The following is a 9,281-nucleotide window of genomic DNA, read 5'->3' as shown; positions in this document are numbered from 1 at the left end:
TGTTATCTGAGATTTCCTTTTCTTTCTAAAACTGGAATGTTTGCACAGGGTGTGCTGTGGGAAGAGACTCTCCCACTCCTGATTACACTGAACTTGCTGCATACATTCTTAGGAAAAAAAAAAAAAACCAAAAAACCTTGCTCACATTATCCTAGAGAAAATGTCCTCAAGTTGTGCCAGCAGAAGGTTAGACTGAATATTAGGAAAACTTTCTCCACCAGAAGGGTTGTCAAGCATTGGATCAGGCTGCCCAGGGAAGTGGTGGAGTCATCACCCCTTGAGGTTTTTAAAAGACATATAAATGTGGCAGTTCAGGACATGGCTTAGTGGTGGACCAGGCAGTGTTAGGTTTACAGTGGGCCTTGAAGATCTTAAAGATCTTTTCCAGCCTAAATGATTCTGTGAAAAGTTCTGAGCCTACAATCTGAGAAAGTGGTTGAGAACACAGGATCAGTGGATGGGAAATACACCCAGTAAACCAGGACTGATGCTCTCAAAGCCCACACGACGTAGCGTGCATTGTTAGAGGTCAGGAAAGTTGTACGAGCAACAATTTCAAAATGAAAAACTTTCTGCATCCAGTGTTTCTCTAAAAACTGTGGGTCTCACTGCTGGCCTCAAAGGAACTTTTTTAATACTGCGTCAACTAAAAGAAAAAGATGGACTGACCTCAATTATGACCTTATACTGACTGGTTCACATTCCTCCATAGTTTATTTACCCTGAAGTTCATAAAAACAATGTGGCTTTTCAGTCTAATAGGTTATTTTCAGCTCTAACTAATCAGAGCTCATGACTGGCTTTGGAACTGTAAGAGTCATACAAAAGCTAAGATTGATTATTAGCATCCAAATGTATATAGTAATTAAGACCAAAAAAACCCCAAAAACAATACACCAGAACAAAAACTTCCAACAGGTGAGAGCAGAAGAAAACTGAAGGAAAAAAAACAGCACTGAGGATTTTAATAAATCTGTATCTGAATGTCTGTACAAATAAGTAGCTGAAATGAGACTGAAAGTGCAACACAATACAGCACAAATACAAGAATGTCTGCATTGAAATTCCATAACTTTTCTTTATTCACTGTGATACATTCAAACAAAAGTGCTCCAGATAACATCCATAGAGTAAAGGAAATTAAAACAAAAAGTCAGAAGAAGACCATCAGATACATATGGTGATTATTCATATTTCAAAGCAATAGTAACTGCTTGTATCTGAGTGCACCAAAAACCCACATGAGAGTCCACATTTTTGTACACTGCTTCTATAAAAATAATAATCATAGGCAGCTCCAGCAAAAATGTTTGTCAGAACTAGAGCCAAAGCCACCACAAAGATAAAGCACCATCAGGCATATGTTTACAAATGCCGTAGTAATTAGTAGAGAGTAAAAAAAGGCTTAGCTGAATTAACATTTTCCTTGTATTGGTACAGCACAGGGAAGCTCTGCCTGGCTTCCCTCCTTCCCAGCTTTGATATTTTTCACTAGAGACGTGCATTTGCCCCACAACACCAAGCACCATGGGCAACTTGGGAAGCTTCAGGAGTCAGTGAGCGGTGGATGGAAGAGGAACCGGAGCCAGTGTCTATCCTCCTACTTTAAAAAATCATCTTGGCATGGCACCATGTCCTCAACCATGTTACTGAAATACAGTGGCACAGTCCATCTAAGAAAGGCTGTTTGTACAGACCATGCTGATTTCCAAATGCTGTTTGCTGAGCTATAATATTCGGCTGCACTGTTTTTACCTCAAAAATGCAGTTCTTGTTTTCAACTCTAATTCTTCTATGGTAAAATTATCACTGTTATCTGTAAGAGAGAGCAGAGGATCACTTCACAGCAAACCCAGGCTGCGTCCTATGAAGTGGTTCTATTCCAGCTGCAGAAATCCTGAACTGTGCATTTGCCAAGATTTATTTGTAACTCAACAGCTAGATGGGGAGGAGGATTCCTATTTCAAAAACACAAGAAACATTAGTCAAGATGCCCAAATTACACTGTCAATGGGATATGGCTGACAGACACTTTTAAGTCTAGAGTCCCTCTACGTGGTGTATTATTAGGTAGAACAGCAAGGATCTTCAACAGAGGGAAAACTCAGTAGAACCCTTGTCCTGCTCTCTCCTTTACCTGCTCTGCAGGCAGCAATTCAGATAGACAGCAAAACTGAAGGCAGGCTTCCCTTCTGAAAATCTGAGTTGCTGACATGAGATTTTCCTTAAAAGACCTAAGTAAGTCATAAACAGAAAAGCCCCTTTACCCATACACTTCCTAGTATATTCATAGGGATCCTGCTCCTTCATAGGTCCCAGGTCCTATAAAGATTTAATCCCATGTGCAATTCATGTTTCTCATTCATGTAATGGCACTGATCATACAACCAATATCATCTTCACAGTCAAATCCTTACAATACCAAGGTCTGTCTGCTCAAAAAGCATTTTTCTTAACTATGTTACTAATAAAGTCTCAAATCACTCAGGCTGAAAGGAAGTTAGAAGTGTTATGTGGTTATTTACCCTTCACGCTATTTGTGTGGCATTCATCTCCCACGGCGCATGCCTTGCCCTTTTCACACTCCCTTTTCTCATGCAGGAACACAAAGCTGTAATGTTTGGGTTGCAAACACCATTAAATGCCCTTCTTCAGCCCCCAACAGCATAGAAATATTTTCTTTTAAAAGTTCAGATCAAAGCATTTCTACTAATCCTAGGATTTATTAAAACAAACATTGTAGGCATGAGATAGTCAACAGCGTCCCTTTTACAAGATTCTTTGGAGACGGTTCTGTTTTCATACTGTTTACTGATCCGCCCCTAATTAATCTTCAGTTGCTCAGCTGCAAATTCAGCAAGTCCACCTGCTCCTTCCCCACCCAGCAGACGTTCCTTTCTCCCCAGTTTCAGGCTTTAATGATAGCACCACCCAGTCCCTGTCCTAAGAACAAGGTGGCTGGTTTGGAAAGCTACATATCACCTCTTGATGTTACATGATCACATGCATTTGCAGCAAAAGTCTAGCCTTTCCTCAGATGAGTAACTAAAACCAGTCATTAAGTGCTTTCAAGGAGTTTCATTGTCTTTAGCCTTCCCTGCAGTCAAGGTAGTTGCCTTTGATCCAGTAACAGATCTGTGCGTATTTGAGGGGTGTAATGCGAACAGCTACATTGAAATCCTGGGGGGTGCCATTCATGTCCACCCACTGATGGCCTGAAAATATACCAATAATTTTACGCTCCCATTTGTGATTCTGCCTCTTCCACATCCTCACATATACCCCAGATCCACTGGCACCCGGCTGGGCATCGCACTGCTGGTACAGCAGGTCGTACGTTTCATCTTTGACATCACAGAAACGGTAAACCAGGTTTCCCGGACGGTCATTGTCATAGCCAGAGAAGTGAATCCTCCCTCCAGGTAAGTGTCTTGCTGGTGGGCTCACACCTATCTTCATAAACTTTCTTTTATGTGGTTTCTTCAGCTCCAGCAGGGCATAGTCATAATCCATGCCGATGTCATTGGCATTGCCTTTGATCCATCCTTTGGGGACATGCGTCCGTTTCACCCGGATCCACTGGAATTTCATTTTCTCAGGCATTGCCGAGTTGGTGATATTGGACCCTTTGCCGCCATCTTTCTGTTTGGGCTTTAGGAACCCCACCCGCAGTTTCTGAGCTCCCTTGACGTAACTCTTCCCGTCATGGATACAATGAGCGGCAGTAAGAACATGCTTTTCAGCCACCAGCGTCCCCGTGCAACCTGTAGAGAGCTTCACCGATGTGGAGAATGGGTAATTCAACAAGAAGTCTTTCCCAAAAATGCTAAACCTGCTGTCATAGCCATAGATCTGCCTCTTAGTTCGAGATCTGCCTCGAGAGCCATCGCCGCCGCTGCTCAGGATGTATATGCCCACCTCAGTTTCAGTGAGGCTGCCGTTAGCGTACAAGGTTTCGTAGGACAGGTAGTTCTTCACTTCTTCGTAAGTCGGCAGTGGAGAACTTTTGTGGCATGCTGGGCCACACGGAGATACCACTTCCAGTCTGGCTTCAGCATCAAACTGTGGTTTGTCCAAGTTCAGGGTAGACTGCGGCAGGATAACAGGAACTCTGTAAGACGGCCAAGTTGGCTTCCAGTGAGGACTGGAAGGCATCACATCTTTAGCAGCACACAAAAGGAGGATTAAAGTGGACAAGGCTGCCATTCTGAATGCCGGTCTGTGGAAAGCAAAAGCAAATACAGTTATTCACCCAAACTCATTGCACGATTATCCTACCTTGCTAAGTAGTGGCTTACTAACCCAGTATAAATGTAATAAGGGTCAAGCCATTTGAATGGAGTTAACTTACATCAAGTAGCTCAGATTTCTCAGTGTCAAACTAAAGCCTTAGCCTGAGTCTTGAAACAAGCATCCCAGGTTAACACAGCAATACAGGACATTTAACCCTTATGTGTTCTCAGCCACCAACTCCCAGCTGACATCAGTGGGAAGTTATAGTACTTGTCTTCACAAAGTTTAAAGAAAATTCAGATTCTGTTTAAATCCATTCATACAGTAAACAAAGCTCCTGCAAAGAGTAAATGTGTCTGTCTTCAGCTAGACTAGAACACTCTCTGAAAGCTCTCCCCTACTCTTTGACTTCGCTGAAACATGCCCTTTAAATCTCTTCACACTATTTGCTGTCTCAGCCAGAGACATCAGGCTGATGGTAGGGACAGGTGGGGGGGGACAAAGAAGGTGACCTGACAGGGGCTAGGCTGCAGAACATGACCACAAAGGAGACTCACTTCCCCTTGCAACTCCCCCCCGACAAAGGTTCTGCACCATGCGGCACTGGCTCTCCCCCAGGCTTACATGAGAAAGGGTGATATGATTACACACAGGCAGCTAATGAAGGAAGATTACAATTCTTGAGGGAATTTCCAGTTAACACACTGGCTTATTGCTTTATAAACTCAATTAATTAGAAATGCAAACCAACCCCCTCCAAGCACAGGGAGGCAAATGCGGCTGTAAATGTGTTTATGAACCGCAGGCAGAGTGCCTGAGACTGCAGAGAACAGCGTGCACTAGTACTGTGTCAAAAAAATGCCTAACTTCAGTTTATTTGAAAATTAGCCATACAGCTGAATCGCTGCAGGAGGCTCTGTGCCCTGGGCAAGAAGGCAGGCAGGATCTCCCTCACACAAAGATCATTCAAACCAAAGTTCACAATTATGTTGAGCTTACACATATTTAAAACCCTGCTGAGGTTACACTGATCACAACTGCAGGATCATTCCTGAAATGCCTCAAACAAGCAAACCAAAGCAAATCACACAGGAAATGACCACAGCTATCTAAGAATAAAAAGGAAAAATCCTTCTCTCCAGTGCTTTGTGTAGGAATACTCCATCCCTAAGTTGCACCAAAAAAGACTTTGAAAGCTACAGGCTGCTGATGTCCAGTGGTGTTCAAATCAAATATTGGGCTCAGATTCTTAGATTTTTGGTACCATTCTCTTTGGAACAGAGGCTGTCATTAAAGCACACAATGTTCAAAATATCAATTGGCTCATGTAAGATATCAAAAGACTTTAAGTACAAAAAACAGATGTAGATGAAAAGAACTGACTCTACTGAAACTCACAGAGGCAGGTACTGACTCTTTCAGAAGTGACCATAGATTCTGTTGGCAGATTTTTCATTAACACACAGGACATCTTTAAAGGAACATACTTTTTTCCTAGGTTAGTCTCCACCAAATATGATGCATTATACCTAACTGATGACTCATGCTGGCAAATACAAATCATTTTAAACATTAATCAGAATTGCATCATTTTGGATGTCTCACAAATCAAAAAATACTTGGTATTTAAGGAAAACCAACCACTCGTCTGACTCCTTCCACAGCAAATTTTAGTACTGGATATATTTTGCAAGCTATGAAACGAGAGTGTTCCAAATAGCTGTAAGGATGGCACACGGAACACCTGCTGTATTATCACACCTATTGTTGTAGGACAGTGATTAGGAAGACAGAAACAAAAAAAGAAGAAGGTAGCAGGGACAAATGACACTGCTCCTTCCCCACAAAGACAATATACATTGGCATAAGTCAACTGCTAGCTGTCCTGCTTGTGTCCTGCATGCAGCAGTGCTCACTGGTTTCACAGTCAGAAGCTGAAAGCAGACTAAACCACAGTTAAACTGTGCACCAGGTATGAGCCCATCATTAAGAGCACACATTTCTAGGCAGTTTGCCCTCGCTGCCCTCAGATTTCTTGACGGTTTGGATCTCTCTAAATTGCACCACCCATGCCACTTCTTGGAGCTAAAACCCATTCAGGCTAACTGAGCCTCTGCTGGCCTCTGGCTGGTTTATTTAGCTGGCAGGGGAAAACCAGAAGCGTCTTGTCAGTTGTAATTTGCACAAGCAGCCAGATTCCCTCGTGCCTGTCAGCACGGCGACCCGATGAAGGGATTGTGTGCCAAACAGCTCCTCTGCCTCCTCCTAGATTATCATCTGGGCTGGGAAGAGAGATCACCTCGCCCTGCAACCTGCTGTCCCTTATCTCCCCACCATCACCGCCACAGCACCGCCAGCACTTGGAAGGGCAGCTTCAGACAGCAGAGGGCAGCCGCCCTATGAAGAGAGCAAGACAGGAGATGGGACTCGAGCTGGTCCCAGAAAAAAGGCTTCAGAAGATGGTATTTGTGCCTGAGCTGCGCTGTGTAAAGTGGTACTCGCTCCACTTCACATCTTGGAGCAGCCTCCCACTCCCCTCCACTGCTGCTTCTGTGCCATGATCACATTGCAGCTCTGGGGATAAAAAAGCCTTTTCATCAGTTACAGAACTTTTCTATTATTTAAAACGTTATTTAAACATGGCAATGTAATATAGTTGTGAGTTTATACCTGTAGAAGCTAAACAGCGCTCATTTACTGAAGTCTTGATAGTTGTATTCCATCTGGAGACATAACTGGTACTAAATCACATCTGGGCAGCAGTAAATAGAATAAATATGTCTTACTTATAACAGGATGCAAATTTGTGCACAGTACCTCTTTCTGTGTAGATCCTCCCTCTTAAAAATGAAGGAATTGAAAAAGCAGTCTACATTTAAACAGAGACTTTCCACTAAGGCTCTTCTTTCCTTTAACTTTCTCTTCTCATTTGAAACACAAACAGCTGCAACAACCCCAGGGTTAAAACTCTCTGTCCTCAGCTACTTACTCATGGGTGACCCTGAGAGATGTTCTCAAAGTGAGCAGAGTGGCAAGGAGTGAGCACCTCCCTGCACGGCTATCCCACAGCAGTACTGAATGAATTACAATGTGCTGCTCTACTGTAGCTCTGCTCTTCTGTTTCTATTTAAACTGTGTCATAAACTCAATCCACCCTTTGACTCAGCACAAAGCCCTGCTCTGACATCCAGCCTAGGAACCCCCTAGAAGCGGTTTGTACATAATCACACTCGCTAATGGCATTAAAATTGTTTAGAGAATGGAAACAGTGACAGCTACCCCGGGGCTCTCCGTGCTGCTAAAACACTTGATAGACACATTTTCCTGCTTGCTGAGGGCATTCATGCCCCAAGATATATGCTGCTGAAAGAAAACTGCCTTGTTCAGGATGGACATGAATAATTTTCTAATAAGCAATTAATTTTTCTGAGTTCACTACTTCAGGGGTTGTTCTTGTAGTAGATGGTTAAATAACAATAAATCATGGATCATCTAGTATGAAAGCCCATGAACCAGCCTCTATTACATTTTGAAATGAAGAAAGTTTTTCCACAGCGCTGGAAGCCAGAAAGATTAACATACCAAAAAAAAAAAATCAAGAGAGAAAACCAAGACAGTGAAAGAGAAAAATCTGCCTCAAACCAAATCATAAAGGGGAACTAAATCACTGTCAGTGCCGTGCCAAAATACCTCTGCTGCTTTTCCTGGTCACAGAACTTGTTAAAACACAGCAAAAATAATGGAGTTGCGCTTTAATAACTACAGAAGCCTTCCTGCCATTAAAATCTAACAACTTTATTAGCCTGCCTGAGATGCTGCGGGTGGTGCAGGGGTTACGCTGCCTTACCTGCTAGACTGAGGGCTGCAGAAAGGATGCCTTGGAAAACCTGAAACTAACTTTGATACTGGCAGGCCACGGGTGTGTCCATTAACATACACACCGGGCACAGCAGCTATTTTGGCACGTGTACCAGTGACATGCACACACAGAGAAACGGGAGCACAGAACGTGTTTCCATTTAGTCCGATTCCTAGAACTGCCTCCTTTCACCCTCCTTTTTTTTCTTCTCTTTCCCTGCACGTCAAGCAGCTTCGGTATCACGGCACAAGAGCAAACTGCATTAGGAGCAGACGCTGACGGTCACTTTGAATAACGGGGAAAAGCTGTAGGAAGGAGCTGCATCCCCAAGGCTTCCAAACCACCTGAGCGACGGGGCAGCTGCACAAGCTGGGTCCCCGTGTGACCGTACCAACCCCTCGGACCTTGCTCGGGGCAGGAGGCAAAAAACAATTTCCCTAGGCTCCAGCAGCCGCTTCACTGAACAGCTCGTGTCACGTATGTCTTAAAAAGCCACCCCAAAAATACTCAAACACAGTGACGAATCCAGCACCGCAGTGGAGAGCTACCTTCAGACGCCTCCAAAGCACGAAAAAGCACCAAAGGCGACTTTCACCCCAGCTGTTCCCTCACCCTCCGTCCTTTCAGAGTTGGTCCCCGGCAGCGGACCCGCAGCGGGGACCGGCGGGCAGCAGCCGCGCTCGCCCTTTTGTCGCCGGCGCCGCCGGGGAAGCGGCGCCCGGTGCGCCCCGGTGGATGCGAGCGGGGTTAAACATTAAGCCCTGCGCGGAGAGAGCGCTCACCCGGGCCGGGACAGCCGCTCCCACCGCCCGCTGTCCCGCACGGCCGGGCGCCCTGGGCAGGCGAGGCAGTGCCCGGGGCAGCGCAGGGCGAGCCCGGCGCTCGCCATCCTCCCGCCGCCCCTTTGTCCCCCGGGACGACCCGCACCCCGCGGCGCCCTCCCTGCCGGCGGAGCCCGCTACCTACCGGCTCCCCGCAGCGGCGGCGGCGGCTCCGGGAGCGGCTCAGGCAGGTGGCGGAGCCGCTGCCGGTCCCATCTCTCCCGCCGCCTCCGCGGGGCTCGGGAGCGCCTCCCCTCCCTCCCGCCGGGCGCCGGCCCTCTGCGGCGCGCTCGGAGCGGGGCGGGGTGGAGCGGCGCCTCCCGCAGGTGGATCCCGCCGCTGGATCCGCCGCCCGCCCCGGTAGGACA

General features: G+C 45.8%; 1 protein-coding gene across 1 annotated transcript; it reads right to left on the bottom strand.

Annotated features, from left to right (window-relative positions):
- Window positions 1–1,058: 1,058 nt before the first annotated feature.
- PRSS23 (serine protease 23) lies at window positions 1,059–9,238 on the bottom strand. Its single transcript, XM_041414126.1, has 2 exons — window positions 9,059–9,238; window positions 1,059–4,219 (listed from the first exon to the last, which is right to left on the bottom strand). The coding sequence occupies exon 2, from the start codon at window positions 4,204–4,206 to the stop codon at window positions 3,088–3,090; it is 1,119 nt and encodes a 372-aa protein (XP_041270060.1). The 5' UTR covers window positions 4,207–4,219; window positions 9,059–9,238; the 3' UTR covers window positions 1,059–3,087.
- Between the last annotated feature and the right edge of the window lie 43 nt (window positions 9,239–9,281).

The sequence above is a fragment of the Onychostruthus taczanowskii genome, unplaced genomic scaffold, assembly GCF_017590055.1.
Source record: "Onychostruthus taczanowskii isolate IOZ18803 unplaced genomic scaffold, ASM1759005v1 scaffold44, whole genome shotgun sequence".
Lineage (NCBI taxonomy): Eukaryota > Metazoa > Chordata > Aves > Passeriformes > Passeridae > Onychostruthus > Onychostruthus taczanowskii.
Note: the sequence above shows the minus strand (reverse complement) of the source record. Positions and strands in the feature narration are given on the sequence as shown.

What these genes read in the sequence shown, in the direction of transcription:
- PRSS23 (XM_041414126.1), bottom strand. Translation starts at nt 4,206, where the DNA reads ATGGCAGCCTTGTCCACTTTAATCCTCCTTTTGTGTGCTGCTAAAGAT.